General features: G+C 35.7%; 1 protein-coding gene across 3 annotated transcripts in view; it reads left to right on the plus strand.

The window, feature by feature from the left end:
• Positions 1-27012, plus strand: part of CHD1 (chromodomain helicase DNA binding protein 1) — a 77011-nt gene that overhangs the window by 1372 nt on the left and 48627 nt on the right. For 2 of the 3 annotated variants that reach the window (XM_060635300.3, XM_060635303.3), the window contains exons 2-5: positions 1801-1996; positions 8308-8365; positions 24831-25032; positions 25991-26101. In XM_060635300.3, coding sequence (XP_060491283.1) covers positions 1948-1996; positions 8308-8365; positions 24831-25032; positions 25991-26101 — 420 coding nt within the window. In that variant the 5' untranslated portion in view covers positions 1801-1947. The remainder of the gene's footprint in view (positions 1-1800; positions 1997-8307; positions 8366-24830; positions 25033-25990; positions 26102-27012) is intronic. The other variant, XM_060635302.3, reaches the window with a different exon arrangement.

The following is a 27012-nucleotide window of genomic DNA, read 5'->3' on the forward strand; positions in this document are numbered from 1 at the left end:
GCGAGGGGAGAGCTGCAAGGCTCGAGCGGCAAGCACTTGCCCGGTGCGTTGGTCCCGCCGCGACCCGGGCTCCCAGCACGTGGGGAGCGGCGGGGAGGGGGAGGGGGCGGCGGCCCGGGCGAGCCCGGGAGGGCGCGGGGCGGGTCTGCGGGAAGTTTGAGGCGGGAAGAGAGACTCTGGGACCGGGATGAAGGCCCAGAGAAGGACGGGGCTGGAGTGGGGTCGTGTGCGTCTGGTTGGGAGGCTGCTTGAAGCGAAGCTGCGAAGTATAGATGAGGGAGGGGGAAGGTTTCCAACCTCCTTTCGAGTACCGCTTTGAAAACTTAGCAGGAGTGAAGCAACTGTGAAAAGACGGGGCGCAGAGAAGGAAGATTGAAGAGGTTTAGCCACTTAGGGAAGAGTCATTGTTAAGACGCGTGAAAGGCACCAGAGAGCTGCGTGCGCTTGGAGCTTCACAACTTAAGGTTGTGAGAAGGGTCTCAGAAAGAGGACTTACTCCGACACGGAAGATGGGGGGGGGGGGGGGGACAATGTACGGAGAAAGCCATTTTGAGGGGCGAAAGGAAGGTGAAAAGGAAATAACGAAAAGATGAGTGAACTTTCTCGATGAAGAGAGACTTTAGAGAAAGAGAGGCAGTTTATTAAGTAGCTAGATTTTTAAGACCTAATTGTTTTATGGTGTAAAGCTCTTTGACTAGTTGGAATTAATATTTAGTGTTAAGAATAAATGTTGCGTGGAATGGTTACTTTTTGGATGACCAATTCTTGCAAAGAGTCTACTGGACTGTAGTCTCTGGAGAATTACAGTCCCAGTGAAGATGCAGAGTTTGCTCTGATTGAGTTGGCAACAGCATATTTTCCCCCTCTTTTTTGTGGAGTGGAAATAATCGTAGGAGTAAATTCTCTTTGCTGAGGTCGGCGGACAGCTCTGCTTTCAGTCGCCTGTCTCGGTACTTTCTGGCTGGGGAAGGATCTGACGTCTCCTTCCCCCGCTTCTTCCTCTCCCTCCCCTGCCAGAGATCTCCTTTGTTTATTCGTGGATGGCTTGTAGGTGACTCTCCACTGTTGTGCTGAAATCTTGAAAGGTGGAAATGCTGTGTCTTGGCTCATGATTTCTACCCCAAGCCCCTTTTTTTAAATAATCCTAGTGTATATTACCTTTTTTGTTGTTGTTTTTGAATGGAACCTCTGCAAGCCCAAACTGGATAAATATTATTTAAATTTTATCACTCCACTCTCGGTTTACCTGTGAAAGAACACATTTGTTTTGACCTACACATTTTTCGCTAAGATTATGTGATACACTTTTATTCTGTTCTTAATGTGAGCATTTTCAAAACTTTTTCTCACTCAAGTACAAGAAGTTCTTGATAATAGGAATTAGTGCTTGATTAAGTTTTTCCCCCTTCATTTGTTTGACCACGTATCCATTAAGACTTCATTTTCGGTTCTTGGGAAACATATACATGTATGTATATGTTATGTACTACCACTTTGCTTTAGTTATCTGTTTATAATGTGTATGTATGTGTATTGACACACAGTTTTAGTCTAAAAGTTTTGTCATTCCACAAATATTTTAATTTCGTCTGTCAAAAATAAGCAATAGTGTGCTAAATTCTAGTAAGTAGGCAGGAGTGTAGTTAGTAGAAGCCTAAGCATTTTGAGTGAAAGACTCCTACTCCTTCCTTACCATCTCTAATTTAATTGGCCTAAGTAGATTTGTATAAGTTCTGAATAGATGGATTTATCTTTTTTCTACAGGATATTTTCTTAGCTTTCTTAATATTTTTTTTTTAGGTGAATCAGAAGGGCCCCAGGAAGCCTGTGAATGTTGGAAAGAATTCATCTGTGAATTTTTGATGTTTAAGGAGTTCATATTTGTATTCATCTTTTTAACTGGGAACATTTGTGTTTTATTTTAAAACTTCTTGATATTTACAATGAATGGACACAGCGATGAAGAAAGTGTTAGAAACAGTAGTGGAGAATCAAGGTAAGCACTTTATTATCAAGTATGTATTATGAAGAGAATGTAAAACTTGTGTGACTCTTTAGTTTTCCTAATAGGTGGCAGAGTTTTCAGATCAAATTCTTCCTCTTAGTTATCCAAACACTTAAAAGTTTCTCATACGCTTTGTCGATAATACAGGTTTTCATTTTTTTTTTTTTCATTGAGATGTACAAAGAAGCATTTAAATACAGAAAGTTTAGGTGACTTAAATCTCTTTGTGGTTTATATTGTTTGGGTCAATGAACTAGAGCAAGTAAAAAGAAACATTTAAATTGATTTGCCTATTAGTGCACTCTCCAAATAAAGGCAGCAAGAAGTTCTTTACTTACTTTTCTCTAGGATTTTGTTTTCTATACCTGTCCTGTCCAGTATAGGAGCCACTAGTCACATATTGCTATTTAAAGTTAAACTATTTAAAATTACAGAATATTCAAAATTCATTTATACAGTCATGCTCAACACAATTCAAGTGCTCAAAGCCATATGTGGTTAATGGCTACCATGGTGTATTATGCACATAGAAAACCTTTCCCTTACTGCAAAAGTTCTTTTGGGCAACACCGTTCTGGACATCTGTTAAAGTATTGTTGCAACTCTTTTTCTCCTCTATTTTCTTTTTAAATTTGAGTTTTAATTATATACGAATGAGTAACTTGGGCCATGTCTTTGCAAAGAAGATATAGTTAATGGGAATAACCCATACTAAGCTGTTTGAATGTGTTAGAAACCTCTTAAATACAAGGACTCTTTAAATTCTTCTGTAGCCCCCTAATTTTGAGTTATCTGCACATTGATACAGTCCACATAGTTATGTGTACTTATCAGTAGAGATCAGGAATGTGAGCATTAGAGTCAGACTACCTGATTACTTTTCCCAGTTCTCCTTATTAGCAGTGTCAGGGAAAATTATGTTACCTCTGAGGTTTTGATTTTTCACTTACAGATGGGTATTACAATATTGTTTATTTTATTTAAAATTGAGAATAAGTGAGGTGTTCTATGTACAGGTCTTAAGAGAGTTCCTGATATAATGAGCACTCAATATTTGCTTATTATAATTAGCATCATGTTTTATGTACCATAGGATACTACATAACTGGAACGTTAAATTACAGTAGTGGAGAAAGGTGAAGGACAAGAAACAGGAAAGTTTTGGCAGTTGGGAGGGTTTCAGAAAAAATGTTGGATAGAAAATGAGAAAATGAAGCAGTGGTATAAGTATTTGACTTGAAACTTGGTATTTTCTGGTCATGTTAGGTAGGGTTTATCAGCTTTCACAGGCAGACTATTTAGATAACAAGAACATCATAGAGAAAAAGGAGCAGTTATGGAAAGCAGCATTATTTAGTTGAATAGGTATGGTATCAACATTACAAAACCTGAGTTGACAACTCTGTTAACTTATTTCTCAACTGTAAAAAAAAAGACTTAAACCAAATGATTTTGAAGTTTCGTCTTACCACTTAATTTACAAAGTATAATAACGTATCAGACAACGGAGTTCCAGAATCACCAGAGTTGAGAGGTTAAATTATAAGAGTTGTGAATCTCATCTTTGATTCATATCTCTATAGCTGTATTGACTGTATTAAGTGATTAGAAGAGTCACCTTGTCCACATTCTTTTATTTATCAGTGAGCAATGAAATGGTTAACAGAAATATCTAGAGAATACCCAGGAATTTAATAAACTACTCACAAAATAGGAAATAAGACTCGTGAGAGTAAATGTTATAGTTGAGTATTCAGATAGATCTTGTGCTTTTACACTGTGAGCCCTTATTGCTCCAGTCATGTTTTATGTATTTTGCTGCCAGATCCAAAGCAAAAAAGGAGTAGTAGTAAGTCAGATTTGGTAGTATAAAGTGAAAAAAACCCCTGTGAAATCAAATTCACTTAAAGCAATCTTTTATATGTATACTTATTTAAAATAATTGCAAATCATACTCTCTATTCTGAGTCATTATTTCTAGTGTATAAGTTTTATGTGCTTCTGAGTAGTGTGCTTGTCAAGTTATCTTGTTCTTGCAACTGCCCGGTGTTTATCAGAAGGAGGGAGACCTGCTTCTAATTTGCTTTCATTTTCTTCCTTATTGGTGTTATGCTATCCTTTTCCTTTGCTCTAGTGTCATTGTTACCAACCCTCAGTCACCGTCACCCCTCACCCCAGAAAAAAAGTTTTTATATTAAGGCAGTACAGAGAAGGGAGATTGTGCCTAGTTAAGAGTGACGATATGAATTTATATTAGGGGGATTTCTTGCAGAAACAAAATGTAACTATGAATATTAATATAGGGTTGAAAGAGGAGAAATACGCTCTGCTTTTAAAGTTGATATACATTGTAAATAGTTTTTAAGGTAAAATTTGATTTTTATTAGCTAGAAGTTTTAAATGTACTTGTGCTTTCGATTTTTTTTTTCTTTGTGGAGGTTCCATTTGTTTCATGAAATAAAATTAAGCAAGTAGCCATTTGACAATTTTGGTTGGTATAATTAGCTTTGTACTGAAAGTTTTTTTTTATTCTTGTCATGTGGAAAGGTATCTATGACCATTGACTGAAAGGAGGAAGAATACACAGGAAGATGTCTCTTTGGCTATGCTATAACTGACAATTTTGAAACTTATTTACTAAGAAATGTGGGTCAGGATGCACCTGCACATCAGTTTAAACTCAGCATAAAGTTTATTATATAACTGAAGTTAAGCTTTCTAAAGATGATTTTGGAAGATTTCAAAGCATCAATTCCCAGCTGTGTGGATTTGAGCAAAAAAACAAACAAACAAACAGTCCCTCCCCCCCCCCCCCCAGGTTTTCCAAATCCTAGTTAGACTTTATTTTAAAGTTCTCTTGAATGATGATTTAATCCAGAAATAGATTTGTGGATGAAGACCAGAAATATATAGTCACATTTTGCTAATTTTTAGATGATTACTACATGCTTAATCCTCAGAAGAATTTCTCTCCTTGGCCTGCAGATTAAATTTTTAATCTAGAATTGTTCATGTAAATTTGATTATGTACTTGAATCACTTTGATTAGCAAACTATGCTCTTGAAAAATTTCTAGAGTGAGGGAAATTGTTGGTGATGTGCTACAGTGGTCTTAAGCATTTACACTTAATGTATGTCTGGCAATTGAGCTTTATCAGCCTTACTCTTAAAATTCTTTGGATTTCAACTTTTAAAGTGTTTTGTATAACTATTAAGTAGGAAATACTATCAATGAAAAGTTTCCAACTGAAAATCTCCTTTTGTAGAAACTCACAGTTTTTAAAAGGCTTTTTAAAGACTTTGAGAAGCCCTGTAGTCTAAAGGACCTGTTAATTTTTTTTTTTTTTTTGATGTTTGTTTATTTTTGAAGAAGAGAGAGACAGAGCATGATGGGGGAGGGGCAGAGAAAGAGGGAGTCACAGAATCCTAAGCAGGCTCCAGGCTCTGAGCTATCAGCATGGAGCCTGCCCCATGTGGGGCCAAACTCCAGAACCTGGAGATCATGACCTGAGCCAAAGTCAGAGGCTTAACCGACTGAGCCACCTAGGCGCCCCTAGGACCTGTTAAATTTAAGGAACACCCAAGTTAAAGTTAACTTAGACACAGGCCATGTTGGTTTTTTTACCATATATTTATTAGTGTCTTGTTGAAGACTACTATGGTATACCATTTTTGGAAACATTGCATTTATGTACACACATTCCAGAAAGTTTTCTTGCATCAAAACAGTTTTTTTCACTAAGTAAATTTGAATAATTTTTAAAGACAATACTAGTTAAAATGGTATTTTCTAAGTTTCTTTGCATTTATCTCAGTTTTAAAAAAAGACAATTCTTAATTTTTTTTTAATGTTTGTTTATTTTGGGACAGAAAGAGGGCAAGTGGAGGAGGGGTGGGCGGGGGGGAGAGAGAGAGAGAGAGAGAGGGAGAGAGGGAGAGAGAGAGAGAGAAAATCCCAAGCAGGGTCTGCAGTGTCACTGCAGAGCCCCACATGGGGCTGGATCCCACTGACCTTGAGATCTTGACCTGAGCCGACATCAAGAGGTGTGCACTTAACTGACTGAGCCACCTAGGAGCCCCTCAGTTCATTCATAAATTTCAAAAGGTTGTGCTAAGAAACATTTTCCCATGATGTCATTATTTGCAGGAAAGTATAGCTCTTTTATGCCATATTCTGTTAATCCCTGTTTTTCAGCTCTGTATATACTGTCTTCATCTTTTCCTGTTAGTTTTTTCTTTCCTCAAATATTCTGTATGTGCTACTTAATCTAAGATCATTTCTTACATTTTGAAAATTCAATAAACCATTATCCAGGAGCTTTAGCAATAGGTTACTCTCTCTCTAAGTAGAATTTATTGAATTAAAATTTTCATAGTATTTCCTAGGATGGTTGTTAATCTAGATTACTATAAAGTGTTTAAATGTACTTATAACTGGTAAGGATAAGACAACTGTATATGATTTGACTTTCAAATACATTACTTTTATCTGCATAGGCATGAGACAGTGTGGAGACAGACATTAATTTGTAATTGCCCCTTTTTATACTGTTTACATAGTTGTTTGTTTAAGGTCTTGGTGACTGGTGGGTTGTATCTGGTACAGTTCTGTATTTAAAAATAAAGAGTATTTCTTTGTGGTGAAGAGATAAAGAATAGATGGAAAAAATTTTCTTACCTTTTTTACAGAAAATTTAAAAAAATACATAAATAGAAAAGTTAAAGCTCCAGTTGTGGTCCTTGGACCAGTAGCATCACCTGGGAGCTTGTTTGAAATGTACAACCTTGGCCTTCCCCCATCCCCACCCCCAGCCCTCGTGAATCAGAATCTTCATTTTAACAAGATTCGCAAGTGATAACGTGTTCGTATTAAATTCATATGTATGTAGATGAAGCTTTTTGCCTGGAGTCATTCAGTACCTTGCTATTTTTTTCGTTATTGAACTTGTTGTTATTACACATGCTTTCTGCCCCCCCTCTCCCGGAACCCCCAAAAGATGGTGTCATGGCCCATGCCAGCAAGAGGTTGAATACATTTCATATCTCTTGAAACAATATTAATGGCATGCAATAATTATTGAGCTCTTATTCTTACTAGGCAGGCATGGTGCACATAGTGCACAGTGTATTACATGAATTTATCATAGTTCATTCTCATAAAATTCCTGTGATGTATGCAGTATTATGATTCCTACTCTCCAGAAGGGGAAACCAGATTTTTAGCCATTTTTAAAAATCTTTTTTAAAAAACTACTAACTAAATTCCACACTTTACTTGGATTTCATTGGTTTTTCCATCAATGCCACTTCTGTTCCAGGATTCAATCCAGGGTACCATGTTGCATTTAGTTGTCAACTGTCCCCAGTATCCTCTGGTCTGTGAGAGTTTGTGTTTTTCCTTGATATCCTTAACAGTCTTGATAAGTGCTGGCCAGGTATCCTATAGAATATCCCCCAATTTAAATTTTTCTGATGTTTTATTAGGGTAAACTGGGGTTATCAGTTTTTAGAAAGAATATCAGAGATGAAGTGCTCTTCTAGTCACATAGTATGGGAAGCATTAATAGCCACATGATATTACTGATGATGTTAACCTTCATCACTTAGCCAATGTAATATTTGCCATACTTCTCCAGTTTAAGTTACTGTTTTTTTCCTTCCATACTGTATTCTTTGGAAGCAAGGTACCATATGTCCAGCCGTCTCTGGGGGAAGGTTGGAATTAAGTTCCATCTCCTGCTGGGAGGGACTATCTACATATATTAAATAGAATTCTTCTGTAAAGAACTCTTCTCTTCGATTCATTCAGTCATTCATTTATATGAGCCTGGACTTTCATGTATATGTATTTTATACTTTGGATTATAATCCAGTAAATTATTTATTCTGTTGCTCAGGTTATTCTAGCCTTGCCCATTGGGAACTGACTTTCAAGTTGGCCACTGTGTCCTTGTTACATACTTCTATCCTTTTGCCCTAGAACCAGCCATTTTTCCAAAGAGCTCTGGATCCTTTTGTTGGAGACAAGGGTATTAGAAACCAAGGTTTGGGTGCTAGGTATGCTCGTTACTATGCAGTTATCACTGCTTCCAGGTCCTCTCAGTGGAAAAAGCAGACAGAGCTATGTAGTATATGTATGTATACTAAACTACCTATATCTGCCTATCTATAGTTTCAGTGTCTATCAGTATGCATGTTAAGGTAAACATGAGTTCGTACTGATGTCTCCAACTCTAATTCTGTACTACAGGATTCATCCTAACCTTCCTTTCTTGCTCCTTTATAACTTCAATCTCCTTCAGAGAGAAAGCTGGCTCCTACCATCCACCATCCCATCATGCACTTCAAGCTCATATACAGGTAAAGCAGTTTCAGAATTTTTAGGCCATACTCCCAGAAGAAAAAAATTATCAGCTAGAATACAGTGTTTATGTAGCGTATTTACACAGTTGGTAATATATTTAGCCTTACGGTTTCTAGTCAAAACACTGTTTTCTAAAGTTACTAAAGTTAGCTTCTTCCTACCACCCCCTTTAGTGTGGTTGTCATAAATTTGTAATAAAGTTAGATTCATTTGGCACAGTTTACATTCCATTCTGTGTTCTTCAGTCACATGGGTTGATTTTTTTTTAATTTGCATATATTACATTTACTCTGTGATGTACAGTTTTATGAGTTTTGACAAATGCACAGAATCATTTATCCTCCACCCCATTACTATACAGAATGATTTTTTCACCCTAAAAGTTCTCCTGTGTCCCAGATATACTGAATCAGAAATTTCATTTTAACAAAGATTCCCAGAAGATTTGTATGCATATTAAGTTCATATGCATATAGGAGAAGCTATTTATCTGGAATCATTCAGTATCTTGCCATATTTAAAAATTATAAATTAACTTGAAGAAAGATTATTATGATTTAGAGGTGATAATGGAATAGCTAGGTGTTAACGCGCAGTGAAGTGAATATACTCAAATTCATGGAACATATAGGTATACAAGTGAGGTGAAAGAAAATGGAATTACTAGAGTAAATAATAGGCTATAGGGAAAGTTTTCATGGAGCTCTTCAACTTTTGTAATCTTGATGATAAGAAATGATGTAGTTTGGAAAGAAAGGAAGAACAAATGGTATATATTCAGTAGTGGGATGGAGAGGAAAGTTTTTGCAGAGGTCATAGTCCCCCAATAAAGAAGTGTAAGTTCCTAATAAAGAGAATGTGTTGGACCTGCTACCTTTGCAGTTCTTTACTCTGACGTTTAGTCCCAAATGAAGGAAGGAGAGAAAAGAAGTATAGCTGAATAAATGCAACATGTATTTTTTTAAATGTTTATTTGAAGAGAGAGAGAGCACATGTGTGCATGCAAATAAGTGCCAGCAGGGGAGTGAGGGAGAGAAGGAAGGGGGGGTGGGAGAGAGAGAGAGAGAGCGAGAGAGAGAATGAGAGAATCCCAAACAGGCTCCACACTCAACTGGAAGGCAGACATGGGCTTGGTCTCACAACCTTGAGATCATAACCTGAGCCGAAATCAAGAGGCAGACGCTTAACCAGCTGAGCCACACAGGAGCCCCAAATGCATCATGTACTGAGAGAAAATCACTCATGTGAATAGACTGGTCAGAACCACTGGTTTAAGGAGATAGTCTAGAAATTTATTGTACCAGAATCAAGTTCTTAATGTATGAATGACTGAGAAAATTGCTGTTTATAATTAAGGATATATTATCTGTCACTGTGATAGGAGGTGATTATTTAGTCAACTTTAAGTAAATGGTAAACTGTATTTGAAAGTTCTTTGGTGTGGATGTATTGAGATCTAAGTTATCATTGAGGTTAAAGTACAAAGACATGGAAAGTTTTGTCTAAACAGTACTGGTTTCTGGCATCCAATGTCTACAGTAACTCTCGGAGATGAGCCATAAGGCCCAAAAATAGTGGGGAGCTCCTTCCCTCCCTCCCCCCTCCCCCCCTTCTTTCCCTCCCTCTATCCCTCCTTCCTTTCTCTCCCTCCCTCCTTCCTTTCTTTCTCTTTTTTCTTTTTTTCTTTCAAGAGGGAGAGAGAGAATTCCAAGCAGGTTCTGTGCTGCCAGTGTAGAGTCCACCACAAGGCTTGAACTCATGAACCGTGAGATCATGACCTAAGATGAAACCAAGAGTCGGATGCCTAACCGACTGAGCCACCCAGATGCCCCTAAGTCAAGTATTGGCAGTGTCAGGTGGTTATAGTCGGTACAAACAGAATGACAGCGTGCATCAATTTGAAGGTAGGAGACAGAGAAGTTTAATTGTAAGACAAATGGTTAGTTTCTACATCAAGCCCAATGTCAGAATGAAATTTTTTATTGTTGTTTTTTAAAGAGATCATGTAAAACCCTGGTGATCTTAGATTTTATGTGTTAAAAGTCTTGATAATGGGGCTTTTATGATGGTGAGGTGTGTTGACAGGCTTAGGCAAAAAGCAAAGAGAAATTTTTATACCCAGGAAAATGATTGGTTAGATGGCAGTAAATACTGTGCTGGAGAGCTATTATGTAAAGAAATGGGTCCATTGGAGAAGAGTGGAGTTGCAGTCTAAATTCCTTCAAAGGAGACCATTATTTTTGTGCTTGAAGTAGATTATAATATGATTATTGCCATTTGATGCAAACTACTACAATATTCCCATTTCTAAATGAGTAAATCCTGAAGTAATAAGAAGTATATGAAAGGAAATTTTATAAGAATTACAATTAGTTGTACATGAGTACAAAAAATGTAAATTTCTTTATTACCGTTTTTGTATGTATTTTATAGCAAAGGATTGACTTAGGGTTTGGTAGTTTGTCTTAGTCATGTTATACTACTTTGGTGATTTTACTTAAAAATTTTTTTTTAATTGAATGGTTCACAGTAAGTGGAGGTTTTTTGTTGTGTGCAGTACACTCCCATGGGTATCTGCAGACTGATGAAATACTATAAATAACTTTGTTAGTAAAGCATATAGTGCTGGGAACTTAGTTTTTGCAGTAGTATTCATTAAAGTAATAAAAAGTATATACAATACATGTTTCAAAAGTCTTTCTTTTTTAATTTTTTTAATGGTTATTTATTTTTGAGAGAGAGAGAGAGAGAGAGAGAGTGAGTGAGTGGGGGAGGGGAAGAGAGAGACGGAGACAGAATCTGAAGTAAGCTCCAGGCTCTGAGGTGTCTGCTCAGAGCCCAGCTTGGGGCTTGAACTCATGACCATGACATGACCTGAGCTGAAATCGGAGGCTCAACCGACTGAGCCACCCAGGAGCCCCTCGAAAATCTTTTTTAAAACAAATTAATCAAATGGATAATCTCTTGAATGTTTATTTCTTTAATATTTGAGAGAGAGAGAGAGAGCGAGCTCATGCCAGTGAGGGAGACGGGCAGAGGGAGAGAGAGAATCTGAAGCAGGCTTCATACATGTGGAGCCTGATGTGGGGCTGATCTCATGACATGAGCTGAAATCAAGAGTCAGATCCTTAACTGACTGAGCCACCAAGGTGTTCCTGGATAATCTCTTTAAAATTAAACTTTTAAATATAGTCATTTTATTTTATTATTACTGTTAAAAGTTGAGGATAATCTTAAGCATATGCAAAAGTAGTGACCAGTAGTAAAATGAACCCTCATGTACACATCATCTAGCTTCAACACATTTCATCTCTTGGGCAATCTAGTTTAATTTCTAAATTCTCCCACTCATTTATTTTGAAATGTCTTAATTTCTACATAGATTAGACTTATGGTAGGAAATACTTATAGGGAAAACATAAATGTCATCAGTTAAGCTTTATCTACTTGTTATAAATTACAGAATTAGATTTGTGTCATGTCATTAACATTAACAACAGATTTTATGTGTTTTATGAAACTACTGTTTAGTAACTTTCAAATATATATAGTAGCCTTTATTTCTCATCTGTCTCCCTGAATATTTATTAGAGAAACTCTTGAGTTTACTGTCTTTACCTGATATTCAACATGACTAAACCTAGTCATCTTTGAAAGTAGTGATGCTAAATGTGACCCTTTCTAGCAGTTTTATTCTTATTTATGCAACTGGAAACTTTAAGGTGGTAGAAGCATACTGTATTGTGAGGTTATAGTAAAATTTTGACTTGGATTTGTAATTTAGAATGCTAAAAGGAACTGTTGGGTTGATGTTCAGTGTCTAACAAACAGTGACATTAGTTGGTTTTCAGAACCATACAGATGGATAGATACATTCCATATTTTCTCAAACCTTTAATATTTATCTGATGGCTTATAGTGAAAGATAAGCTGGGTAACAATTTCTAATACAATGTAATTTTAAAGAATTTAAAGGTAGTCTGATCTTAGTTATCTAGATGAACTCTTATTTTAAAAAAAATTTTTAATGTTTTTATTTATTTTTGAGACAGAAACAGAACATGAGCAGGGGAGGGGCAGAGAGAGGGAGACAGAGAATCCAGAGCAGGCTCCAGGCTCTGAGCTGTCAGCACAGAGCCTGACGCCAAACTCTTCTCGTTTTTTAAATGATTGTTCTAGGGTAATATATTTTAAATAGTAAGTTGCAGCATGTTAGAGGATTATGAACAGTTTTTTTTTTACTGAGAGAGGATAGTGTAAACTAGAATAGAAAATACAGTGTGCCTTTTGTACAGTAGTAGTTCGTCACACTTTTATGCCTATGTGTGCATGCATGTGCATGTGTGCACTGCCTCATGATATAAAATGTATAAGTCATAGTCCAGAAAGTTTGAGAGCCATTGCCTTTGGCCACCAATTCATTGTCTTAGTTTTAAGTATTTCCTCAATACCTACTAGTTTCCATATTGTTTCTCTAGTCCCTTGAAGTAGATAACAGTCTATAAAAATAACAGAAATGAAGTCCCTGACTTAATGAATTCTAGGATGTAGTTAGAGATACATGCATAAAAATAATTGTAATATTGTGAAAGAATAATAACATGACCAAAATATCGTGAACACGTATGTTGCTACAGTGATGTGCCTGAAGAAATTGGAGAAGGTTACATAAAGAATATATTTTTGAGTAACTTTAGAGTGGATTATCAGTTACTTCAGAGATGACTCATTCTCTAGAGGGAAAATTATGGGGAATACTACCAGTGAGTTCTAAGATGACTATTTCCATAAAGCCTTGCCCTTGATTCCATTTCCCTTACCTCTAGTTCCTTAATCAGAAATCAATGCATCTTTATATCTTTGATTCTCATAAGTTTTACTTTTTACCATGGTATTTTGTCTCTTCTAAAAACTCCTGTTAATTGAAGAGATGAGCCAGTGAATTCACATTGTATACGTATAGAACTTATTCTTTCAAAAGTGTTTATCGCATAAACGTTATTATAGTATGTTAAGTAGAGAACCTGTTAAAGTGCTGTATGTACTAGATACCTCAAAACACAGGGGCTCACATAGTCACTTCTTTTCCACTCTCAGGTAAGTGAGCTCTATTCCTTGAGGTTATTCAGTTACTGTGACTAGTGGGACAGTTTTGCTATCCTTAATACATAGCTGCTTTTGCTCTACTAGTTGCCGTTTTCAGACCACAGGAACAAAATAGGGTAGGGGAAGATTTAAGGCAAGCCACTTTATTAAGGCTATGACATAATAATCCCACATCACTTCTAGCCATATCCCGTTGGCTGGAACCTGTTCACATGGCCACATGTAGCTGAAAGATAGACTAGGAAATCTAATCTTTAGCTGGGTGGGTGTATACCAATGAAAACTGGACAACAGTTATGCAATACTAAAGGGCAAACAAAATGGATACTGGGTGAGTGTGGAGGAGCAAGTAGACAACGTACATAAGGCATAAATATAAAAAGTTACTTTAAAATAATCACTTATACTAACAAATCATTGGATTTTATTTTTCTGAATTTTCTTTCATTTCTTCACATGTGTTCATAATTTGTACACTTGTTACAATACTGGTATTTGGTTTCTTCACTTAACCTTCTCTGAGCCTCAGTTTATTTATTATAAAAAAATGAAAGGATTAAATGAGAATCCAGGTTCTGGCACATAGCACCAATTAGTAATCACCCTGTTTATCCTTGTTAGTAATTTGTATTGAAAACTTGAGTACATCATAGGTGTTATTCATAGACACTTTATATATTTATAATTATGACAGTCTGAAGAACAGCTTAAAGCAGAACTTGAAGTAATGATTCTGGTCTTGAACTCAGGAAAAAGACCAATTTTTTTTTTTTTTTTTTTTTAAATTTCTGATATCTACTAGTATTGAATTCCCACAATACATCAGACTATATGCTTTACATCTCTTAATCTTCACAGTAATCCTTAAGTATATTTATTATTTCCATGTGCAGAAACCTGAGGCTTGTCTAATGGGTGTACATATATAAATATAATTAACAATGAGAAGAAAGAGCTAGAAAGCTAGGAAAAAATAGGTTAGGGTTAAACTTCAGAGCATTCAATCAGGTTAGCCCTGAATTTCCCCCATAATTATTTGTCAAAAACTTCTTTCAAAACTTCCCCCAAAGAACTCCTTTTGAATGGTATTGATCTTAAAACAGTAATTAGGAGAGGGAACAAGGCTTGAAATGAGAATTTAGTGCAGTATGTTTGTTCTTTAGCATAGTAAATATAGTTGTTTGTTTATGTATTACTATGTCAGGCATTTAATCTTTTATTAATATTTCTGTGGAAAAGCAGTTTACCTTTTATCAGTGTATCCTATAGCATTCCTTCCCTATCTTTCCAGAGTCTAACCTACAGTTTCTTGACTTTGTCAGTCCATTCCTAGTCCTTTATCAGGGCCAGTTTCTTCTGTTGCTGATCTGATGGTAAGGGAAGCAGCTGCTCCTTGTTGCCATTTTCTTAGATTATTTTATTCATTCTTCCTTTGTGTGCCATTGCAGACTTAGTTTCCAGTTCCTGTGATAAAAAAGCAAAAAATACTTGAAGACTTCTTTTTCTTGTAATACAGAAGAATCTTTGTTTATTCACTTGAGAATATATTCTTTTCATGTACCCATTATAGGTCTTGGTGGTTTTTTTTTTTTTTTTAGTTTAAAGGACTGATTTGAGTCTAGAGTTGAGTGCAGATAAAGGAGGTGTTGCTATGCTGTCATATGCTAGGTTAAGCTAAAAGATTCTCCTAAAGTAAAGTATTTCCTACCCACAAACATATGAAAATCTAAATAAAATAGTGCAAGTGGGCAAAAAATAGGCACACTGCTAAACTTCAAAGAAGGCTTCATTGTGCCAGCAATAAAAAAGACCTCAAAGCCAGCATTAGGAGCAGTAAGCTCTGAGCAAACATGGCAGCACAGGGGTATTTGCAGGGGATATGGGGTCTCTGGACAGCAGGGTGAGATTGGAATTGAAAATAAGTGTTTGACAATGGAATTAAGTCTCCTTAAAGTTGGGACCCTGTGTTGTATGGATAAATTAGAGTATAGTGATGAAGATATTTTGAAATCTGTGAAGAGCTACTTTAAGTTTTGTCTAAACTAGAGTATAATTGAGAGAAAGGACCATAGGGTCCAAGCCAATAACATAAATGAATGAAGTTGTCTGAATATAAGACACTTGTTTGTGGGAGGTGACCAGTGAAGGTCATGCAGAGATTTGGTGATTATGTGCATCATTGGAAGGAACCAGTGCTACTTGGATATAGACAATTGTGACCATGTGGGAAATAGATTCAGTGTTCTAGATTTTCTGTTTCCTCAAAATTATTTTCCCCCAAACAATTTTATTTTTATTTTTTTTACATTTATTTATTTATTTATTTATTTATTTATTTATTTATTTATTTATATTTGAGAAAGAGAGAGAGCACGTGAGAAGGGGAGGGGGCAGAGAGTGAGAGAATCTAAGCAGGCATGGGGAACCTAACGCAGGGCTTGATCCCACGATCCTGGGATCATGACCTGAGCTTAAAATCAAGAGTTGGACGCTCAGCTAACTTCACCACCCAGGCACCCCTCCCCCAAACAATTTTATTTATTTATTTATTTATTTATTTTATTTTTTTTTAACGTTTATTTATTTTTGAGACAGAGAGAGACACAGCATGAACGGGGGAGGGGCAGAGAGAGAGGGAGACACAGAAGCGGAAGCAGGCTCCAGGCTCTGAGCCATCAGCCCAGAGCCCGACGCGGGGCTCGAACACGCGGACTGCGAGATCGTGACCTGAGCTGAAGTCGGACGCTTAACCGACTGAGCCCCCAAACAATTTTAAATTAGATGACTTAGAGAAAGAAAAAAATCTGAAAGAAGAAAAGTAGAGGCAGAGAAACCAGGAGGAAGGAACAAGACAACTTTGAAAGACTTATTAGGCTTATGATATTTTGAATAAAAAGCCAAGAGGTGGTAGTACTGTTTACTTACATATTTTTAGAGTCTGTTAGAGTCCTAGAAAGTAGGGGTAGAATTAAGTAAAATATCCAGGCAATACAACTATCTTAATCATGTACCACTGCCAGAAATCTTGCTAGGTGTCTTATGTAATCTGGGGTGGAGATTTAGAATAACTTGATTGGAGAAGTGAGGGATGAGTAGAGTAGGAGCACTAATGAATAGTGCAGAAAAGTTGCAAAAATAGTACCAAGAAATTCTTTATATACCCTTTGCTCAGGTTTGCTACTTTAACTTTTTGCCTTTATATTTATATATGTGATGTATACGTAATACGTATTTATTTTTCCTGAATTATTTAAGAGCACATTGGAAAAACCATGCCACTTTACACCTTAGAATATATGTATTCCAAGAATATAGGCATTCCCTTACATAAGGCATGTATAGTTATTAAATTTACATTGATAGAATAATCTTCAGTCAGTAGTCAGTTTGGTCAATCCTAGTCATCTTTCCATATAGAGTCCAGTCTGAGATCACATATTGTATTTGGCTGTCATGTCTCTTTAATCTCCTTTAATCTGGAACACTTCCTTTTGGTTTTTCATGGCATTAGTATTTTGAAGATGATAGGCTAGTTATTTTATAAAATATATTTCTTAATTTGGGCTTGTCTTCTATTCACTTTGGATTAGATCCAAGTAATGCATCCCATACCACATGCATCCCTGGCTGGAGTACTGTGTAAGTGGTGATATATCTTTCTCAGATATATCTGGAGGCTCATGTTGCCTGTTGGTCCCTATTCACTGTGTTTGTTTCGATTACCAGGACAGGGTGGTTTCCGGTTTTTCATCTGGTTTCTCATTTATCAGTTACACCAGAAAACAATTTCTAAGAAGACACCTTGAGACTGTGCAGGTATCTTACTCATCAAACTCTATCCCTAGATTTAGTGTCTCTTGATGATTCTCGCCCAAACTAGTATTTCTCTGGTGATTGAAAATGGTAATTTTCTAACACTGCTCTCCTGGCCATATTGACCAATTGGTGGTCAGAGCCCTATCAGAGCTCTCCACTGTCTTTATTTCTGCCTGTCTGCCTACCTACCTACTTATTATCAGCATGGACTTGAGGATTCCTGTTTTATTTACTGGGTAGTAACCTTTGATGGACTGTTTCTATGCTTAGGTCAGATTTGCCAATGAAAGCTTCTTCAAGTTGGCTCCTATGTCCTGTTATGTTTGTTTGTTTGTTTTTTCCTGTTCTTTTGAAATGCCTCCATTTCTTTCTTCTTTCTTTCTTTCTTTCTTTCTTTCTTTCTTTCTTTCGCTTTTGGGTATAGCAGGATAGTTTAGGTTCGTCTTGTACTTTCCCTGTCTCTGGAATCTGCCATTTTTCAAAGGACTCCCAGTTTATTTAAGTGTGGAATAGTACTTAGCTATCAGGATCTGGGTGCTAGGCGATTATAAAATTTGAAACTTTAAAGGGATATGTTTACATTGGTTGATAAGTAGCAAATCAAAACATATGCTGTCAAATACAAAAAGATATATGCAGTGGGCCATGTTTTTAGGCTTGGAAGCAAAGCATATTCATCTTTGAGGGACAAAGTGAAACTGTGATACATCTACAAAATGGAGTATGTGTAGTTGCATAAAGGGAGAGGAAACAAATCTGCTGTAGAATGATCTCCAGAATACAATGTATATATATCATTTAAGAGTGTAAATATGTTAATGATTTTTTATGAAAGAGGAGATATATACAAATATATCCTTATTCATAATTTGCTTATATTGAAGAAAAGGGAAAGTACATTTAGAACTTTAAAAAAGAACTATAGGGGGAGACGACATAGTGTAGAGGAGACAAAGATGGAAAGTAGATTTTGACTTTAACTTCTGTAGCCCTCACATTGGATCCAAGTAAATAACAAAGCAAAATTAAGTCAAAATGAGTAAAAAGCAGTATCTAAAATGAAGAAAGGCAAATGATCCTAAGTAACCAAATTGGTGGCTCTACAGCAATAAATTATTTCAGTTGTTTTAAAGCAATAATTTGATTCTAGGATTATTCTTAGGACAAAAGAATTTTAAAGAGATTTTAACATTTAGTAATCATGTTATTAATAAGGTATCATTTTGGAGCTATTATATACATTCTCAGGTAAGGAAATAAATAATTTTAATGTCATTTGGAACAAAGAAACTCAACCCAAGTGATACTATAAATATATAACCGAAAAAATAAAAACCTACAAATTTAAATTGGAAATGTTAGTATAAATTCTTAATGCATTGTCTTTAAAAATGTATGTTACTAGTTCATTCCATTAAAAACAATCTTAAAAACAGTGACCAATCCCATAGTAATAGACTCACCTAGTACTCAGATTGCAATTTAAGTTCTAATCTAAACAAAAGCATTTTGATGGAATGGCTGGATTACATTTTGAAGCAGGAAATACACAAGATGAGCCTGGTTCATCTTGTCAGACAAGAAAGTAAGGAAGCTATCAAAGACTACTTGAGGTCTTGTCAAAAGGACTCTGGAACTAATAAAGTATTTCCTGTGGGCTAAAGATGGGACAATTTGGACATCAAGAATGATATAGTGGATTAAAACTTATCAAAGAATTCAAAACCATGAGTTCATGAGACATAAAAACTATTGGTCAACTTTGAAAGGATGCTAGCAACTTAACTCACTTTCAAAACTAACAAATATAAGGAAAACAAATAAAAATGGCTTTCAGGTATGAACTGTAACTTAAGGTTAACAAACATGAGGGAAAGTTAATTAACGAATAAATGATATAATGGGTAAGTGAAGAATGGTGTATCACCATCTTACTGCCTCTAAATGAATAGATGATAAAGCCATATGATCAGTGGCTGCTAAAAAATTAGGTGTAGAGGTTATAGGGAACTGTGTAATGGATGGATAAGGCTGAAAATGCCAACTAAAATTTATCTTTACTTAAAAAGAGACAACCAAACTTCAGTTTGTTCTAAGTCCACAACAAGTGTTTAAAAATATTTTTGCTAAAAGAAAAGCTGAAGTTGAATCTGAACCTCTTGTTCTAACAGTTTACAAGAAATAGGGCCAGAAAAATATGTTAATACCACAGAGTTACAGTAAGCAAAATCTGAAAAAGCAGAAAAAACGACCTAATATTTTCCACAAAATAAATTGCAAGGGAATGCAAAAAGGAAGAGGGAACTGTCACATTAAGAAGACTTAAAGAGTTAGAGAAAAAAAAAAACAAAACATATGATTTTACTCATCTATGGAATTTAAGAAACAAAACAAATGAGCAAAGGGGGGAAAAAAAGGCAAACCAAAAAACAGACTTTTAACATAGAAAACAAACTGATGGTTACCAGAAGAGGTCAGGTGGGAAGATGCGTGAAATAGGTGATGGAGATTAAGGAGTACCCTTGTGATGAGCAGGTGATATATGGAAGTGTTAAAGCACTCTGTTGTACACCTGAAACTAATACTACACTGTATGTTAACTAGAATTTAAGTAAAAACTTAAAAAAAAAGATACAAGTGCAATGTGTGAACCTTTAATGTTCAGGAGTAACTCATGCTTTAAAGGTATAGTACTGTTTTTTTGGATATTTAAAAATAGTGTTCATTTATAATACTTTTATTTTTTTTTTTAAATTTTTTTTTTTTTTTTAATGTTTATTTATTTTTGGGACAGAGAGAGACAGAGCATGAACGGGGGAGGGGCAGAGAGAGAGGGAGACACAGAGTCAGAAACAGGCTCCAGGCTCTGAGCCGTCAGCCCAGAGCCCGACGCGGGGCTCGAACTCACGAACCGCGAGATCATGACCTGAGCTGAAGTCAGATGCTTAACCGACTGAGCCACCCAGGCGCCCCAATACTTAAATATTTATGGATAAAATTTTAGAGTGCCTGAGATGTGTGTCTTTGGGAAGCTAGATTGTTGGAAACAAGATTGGTAAGAGTTGGTAATTGTGAAGCTGGTTTTTAGATATATGGTAATTCATTCTATTGCTCTCTTGTTTATATTTGAAGTTGAGTATAAAAACAAGCCCCCAAAAAGACTTTAATTTGAATTGCTCTTTTATTTTTTAAATGCTGTGTTTCTATTTAATTTACTGTAAGAAACAATATAATTTTATCAAAGTGCCTATAAACTTAACGGTGGATTTTCTTGTGTACATTGAGAAAGGTGAGGAAAAGAATTCAGTGTTTCTAGTAACTACTGCTTTATTGTTATTGTGCTAGTGAGATTTAATATAAATAATAAGGATAACTCTTAAGTGGCTTATGTTTAAAAAGTTACTGGTATTGGTTATTACCTAAATAAATAAAATGTTGGGGCGCCTGGGTGGCGCAGTCGGTTAAGCGTCCGACTTCAGCCAGGTCACGATCTCGCGGTCCGTGAGTTCGAGCCCCGCGTCAGGCTCTGGGCTGATGGCTCAGAGCCTGGAGCCTGTTTCCGATTCTGTGTCTCCCTCTCTCTCTGCCCCTCCCCCGTTCATGCTCTGTCTCTCTCTGTCCCAAAAATAAATAAAAAACGTTGAAAAAAAAATAAAAAAAAAAAAATAAAATGTTAGAGCTCAGCAGTATTTCTTGTAGGCAGATATAATTGTGACTTTTATACAGGAATTCTAACCCATGTATCTTGGATTTATGTGGAAATCCATCTACCCATCATTTTAAAAAAACGTTTATTTATTTTGAGAGAAATAGAACACATGTATGTGTGTGTTTGAGTGAGGGAGGGGCAGAGAAAGAGGAGAAAGAGAATCCCAAGCAGATACCACGCTGTCCATGTGTGCAGAGCCCATTGCAGGGCTCCATCCCATGAAGTGTGAAATCAGGACCTGAGCCAAAATAAACAGTTGGACACCTGACTGACTGAGCCACCCAGGTGTCTCCCCCCTCCCTATTTTTTTTATTTTAGAGCATGAGTAGGGGAGAGGGACAGAAGGAGAGAGAATCTTAAGCACGCTCCACACTTAGTTTGGAGCCTGACGCAGGGCTGGATCCCATGACCCTGGGATCATGACCTCAGCTGAAATCAAGAGTTGGTTGCTTAATCAACTGAGCCACCCAGGCGCCCCACCCATCAAACACATTGAGTTCTTTGTTTGGTGTAAAGGGCAACAAGTAAAAATCTCAACACTCTAAGAACATACGATATGATAGAATATTAAAGATGAGATACCAAAAAAAAAAAAAAAAAAAGCCATGAAAGAAAGCAGAACTACAGTGATCATTGCATAGTATACTCACAGCCAAGATAGTAGTATGTATACAGTGTTTTGGGAGTGCTGAGGGAGGGTACCTAATTTACAGTTGGTTTGGGAATACTCTGGAGTCAGGAGAGATTTGTTGGAGAAGTGCCTCTGAGATGAGGCTCAAGTAGGAATTATATAGTGAGGGAAAAAAGAGAAGTACTTGTACAAAAGCAGGAAGTAGAAAGAGAAACCGGCTCTCAGAATTACAAATAGTTTACCATTTGTAGAACTAAAGGTGTAAGTGGCTGGAAATAGGTTGGCAAAGACAGATTCCTGAAAGGCCTCATAGGTACTTGCACTTTATTATAGAAACACTGAAAACTTTAAAAAAAAAAAAAAAAAAAAAGGAGGGCCATGCCCAGACTTTTATTCTGGAAAGAGCATCTTATAGCAGTGAGCTGAAACAGAATTACTTTATTAGGGAAACATTAGTCACCGATTTTAGCTCATAATTTTATGTCTCAATATAGATATTTTTTCCTAAACCTGTGTCAATTTTTCTTGAAATTTTTAGGATTTTATTTTTAAAAAACTTATGTAAAACATATACATGGTTTGAATCTGATGATTCATTTCAGACCTTGTTCCCTCTACTCTTCCCTCTGTCCCACCCTCTGTAGTTAACCATTTTTAACTTAATTGTTGGTTTATCTTGCCATTATTCTTTTTTTTTAAAATATAGGCAAATATGTATGTTTTTCCATTATACAAAGGAAGCATAGTATAAAACATTGTTTTGTATTTTGGATTTTTTTTTAATTAAAAAAAAATTTTATTTTTAGTCTTTATTTACTTTTGAGAGACAGAGTGTGAGTAGGGGAGGAGCAGAGAGAGAGGGAGACACAGAATCCGAAGCAGCTCCAGACTCTGAGCTGTCAGCACAGAGCCCGACGTGGGGCCGGAACCCACGAACCGTGAGATCATAACCTGAGCCAAAGTCGGACGCTCAACCGACTGAGCCACACAGGCTCATGTATTTTTTTTTTTTTTTTTAATTTAACTATATCCTGGAGATTGTTCTGTGACAGTATGTAAGATATTTCTTACTTAATCTTTGTATATATTCTTAATCCTACAAAAAGCAACTAAATAAAATAAATTCTTTGTGCTTCTAATGCATAAGGTGAAGACATTCTATAATAAATCTGTGTCATTAGAGTAACCTAGATTCAGGCTGTTTGCTTTTATCTCCATCCAGAACTACTTCTACCTGAAGAGTATGAAAGGAAATATTCCCACTTTCACTTAGAGTTTTGTTATATTAACAAGGAATTTTGACCAGCCATTCATCTGGAATGGCTAATCAAGACATAATCAAAAATATAGGCCCATGATAGTCCCCCAAATTCAGTCATTCTCATGTGTCTGCTTTTCAAGTATCTATTGAGCACCCTCATTGTGTAAGGTGCTATTGTTAGGTACTCTGGAAAAAATAAATGGTATCCTCAAGAAGCTTACAAGAAATCACAGAGATACCCCTCTGCTTCATACTCCTTTTCTGTCAACTGCACTTTTTTCTCAGTGTTCCCCAATTACTTTTCTTAGACTTGCTTGTATCTTCAGTGCTCCCCATACTCCTGGATCTGTTATCTTAAAAATAGCACACAGAACAGCATTTATTGGTAGATATGACTGTCATCTCTCCATACCAAGTTAGAGGTTCTTTTAATGGTAAAACTTAGTCTTTCCCAGTCTAATAACATACCTCTTAGTAAAATTTATTGAGTAAATGAGTTATCTCTTAGTGGGTTAATGGAGAAACAAAATTCTGTGTCAGGAAAAATATCTTCTTACTATTCTTGCTGAAATTTCTCAGAAGGGACCTGAGTAAAATATGGGTAAGTGGGGTTTGTTGTTTGCTTATTTATTAATTAAAAGGCATTGTGTTGTTTTTGATCTCTGAGCCATGTGACCATTGGTTAGAAATTGTGGCAAAAGTGATCTTAGTATCACAGCCATTAAAAGGCAAATTTTGCTTACTGTTTTCTGTGAAGAAAAACATTTATTCCTCTAGATTCCCAGATTTTAAAAATATGCATATGTTCACACTTTGAGCATTTTAATTTATATCTAACTTTTGGAATCAAAAGTCTTCTTTCATATTTTTATGTCTCTGTTTCCATGTGAATACTAAACTCCTTGCTCTAGAAAAGGAGATATTACTTTTATAAATGAATTACTTTTAATATTGCAATCTATTTCCCTAGAGTAATACCTCCATCTGGTGGTATTTCTGAAAATTACAGCAGAGGACATGAAGTTGAATTTAGCCGTGTTGTGTATACACAAGCTATATTACCTGTCGTTTGTCATAAAGTCTGGTGAAATTATATCAAAAGCTGAGTCTATTATGTGTGTAAAAAATTTAATGCCCTAGTTTTCAACAATTCATATGTAAATACTTTGTGAATAAACGGCCTTGGAAATAATAGTAATTTACACAATCACCTGTTTAGGCCAGACCATTTCTAGGTTACTTTGGACTGAAAATTAGTATTAGGAAAAAAAGGTAGTTTCTCAGTGAACTGTTAATTGTTTTCATAAGTGCATATACAGAGTTTAAGAAAGATTGTGAGAATTTACTATTATTTCATATTTACTGCTGTGGAACCATGACAGATTCAATGATTTCTTCAGAGAAGCAATTACTGATTCTATCTTTCAGTAAATTGTATTTGATCATAGCTTAATATCAATAAATTATTTCCCCTGGAATGAAAGAACATAGATATAAATTTGAAAATAAGTAGAAGATACAAATTTTTTTCTAACTGTGACTGTGAGAATTTTCAGGATGTGTATCCTTTTTTTTCACACAATTTCTACATTATATTTACTATGGTTAAATATTAAATAGCCTTTTAAGGATAAGGATTATGCCTTCAATTTCTTGTTTTCCCAAGTTTGTAGCCCAGAATTCTGTAATTGGATAGATTTTGCTCATTATCTTTGAGAAAGATTGTGGTCTGATTGCTTATGTTTTTGCCAAAATTGTACTAAATTTATCAAGTACGTCAGTTACTATAGATTAACATTAATTTTTTTTTTCTATTTGTTTGGCTGTAGAAAGTTGAAATATGACATACAATTTAATGCTTTGGGGCTTTCTGCTGACTTAAGGAAAATTAAATTCCTAATAAATTTTGGTCGAAATCTGTTTATTTTCAAATTGTAGCCAGTCGGATGATGATTCTGGGTCAGCTTCAGGCTCTGGATCTGGTTCAAGTTCTGGAAGCAGTAGTGATGGAAGCAGTAGCCAAACAGGTAGCAGTGACTCTGAATCTGGATCTGAATCGGGCAGTCAGTCAGAGTCTGAGTCAGACACTTCCCGAGAAAACAAAGTCCAAGCAAAACCACCGAAAGTTGATGGAGCTGAGGTAATAAATACAATATCCTGAAAGGTAGATTTCTTGTACTACTTTGGGAAAATTTATAACATTGGTTTATAGCATTCTTAATCTAGCTTTTAGAAAACATTAATTTTAAACACTGAAATTACTTTCAGTGATTCTTAAACTTGTGGTTAAATATCTCAAAAATGGTTAATTGGCTTGGAAGAGAAGCTGTCAAGCAAGTACAAAATAAACACACAAATACAACTTTCTAATGCATAAACTGAATTTCATAAATATTTATTGTTTCATGGATAAAAATTAAAGGCTTTGTGAGGTCTTTCTGTTAATCTTAGTGTGTCTGATCTCTCCTTTCAAGATCTTCAAAGGAGATACTTTGTTGCTAATAGCAGGCGAATCTAATCGATTTGCTTCCTTGAAGATACTTGGTAGATAGGCTAAGGGTCCCTCTGAACAAAGCTTCTGTAAGATTTACTAAAACCTGTCTATACCTCATAATAGAATACAGTAGTGTTACTTAGAGTGCCAGTCATGATAAGATGGTTGGCCAGGATATACATTAACACACTTCTTTTATGGAGGCAGTCTTGTTATCTAATAAATAAAAAGTTCGTTGAACTGAAACTGCTTAGTGACATAGTTTATTTGCATTCTGACACAAGCTCTTCATCTTCACATCAATTAAAAAACTGGGCACTTTTTGAGTAGCACTGGTGTCACATATTGTCACTTTGTTTTTTGAAAATAATATTCCACATCAAAGAATATGTTGATTAATATTGTTTGTCTCAGCACACCATAAGTTTTTTTATATGCAACTAAGCTCAGAAGTTTAATTGCTATAATACCGTATTACATATAATGTAAGGAAAATAGTCTGAATTTATTATTTGGAGGCAGTGAAAATGTTCAGTAATTTAACCTTGTTAAAATTTTTTTCAAAACTTCATCCTTCACTAGTTCATATTTCTTTTTATGATAGTTTTGGAAATCTAGCCCTAGTATTCTGGCTGTTCAGAGATCTGCAATGCTCAAGAAGCAGCAGCAGCAGCAGCAGCAGCATCAAGCTTCATCTAATAGTGGATCAGAAGAGGTGAGTTTTCATTATGAAAGCTCTTATTTTAAAAGTAGATATAATGTGCCATCATTTAATTAGGTGTAGATATTTATGAAATTATTAGAAATAGTAAATGTTTTGAAAGGATAAGGAAATAACTATGTTTATATGTATCAAGAGCCTCGAAGTATCAATATACTGCTATCCAATAATTCCAATTTTAGGAATTAATCCAAAATAACCAGTGAAAGTGTATGTGCATTTGTGCATCACAGCAAAACTGGAAATAAACTAAATGTGAATACTATGTGCACAGATATACACATTTGTCTATTAAACCATATTTGTTACTCATATTGAATAACAGAATTCTCAATATGTTTTTAAGAATACAGGCTACAGCTTTAAACAGTATAGTTCCTATGCACACAAAAGCACACCTGCATATTTGCATGGAAACATTTAGGAAGAACTATATCAAAAGCTGTCTAGGGACACCTAGGTGTCTCAGTCGGTTAAATATCCGATTTTGGTTCAGGTCATGATCTTGTGCCTGGTGGGTTTGAGCCCTGCATCATGCTCTGTGCAGACAGCTCAGTGCCTGGAGCCTGCTTCAGATTCTGTCTGTCTGTCTGTCTCTCTCTCTCTGTCTCTGTCTCTGCCCCTCCCCTGCTCATGCTCTGTGTCTCTCTCTTTCTCTCAAAAATAAATAAACTTAAAAAAAAAAATTAAAAGAAAAAAAAGCTAATGGGGAAGAAAAATACTGAATCAAAATTTGACATACCAACAATTAGAATTCCTTTTGAAGGCCATACTAAGCAACAATAATGGTCTCTAAAGATAGTGGATTGTAATGTTTTCTTAATTTTAGTGGCTGTTGTAAATTTGTAATAAAGATGTTATTAATTACTTTATGTGCTAATGATATAAATATAACATGGGAAAAA

The sequence above is a fragment of the Panthera onca genome, chromosome A1 (genome assembly GCF_046562875.1).
Source record: "Panthera onca isolate mPanOnc1 chromosome A1, mPanOnc1 haplotype 2, whole genome shotgun sequence".
NCBI lineage: Eukaryota > Metazoa > Chordata > Mammalia > Carnivora > Felidae > Panthera > Panthera onca.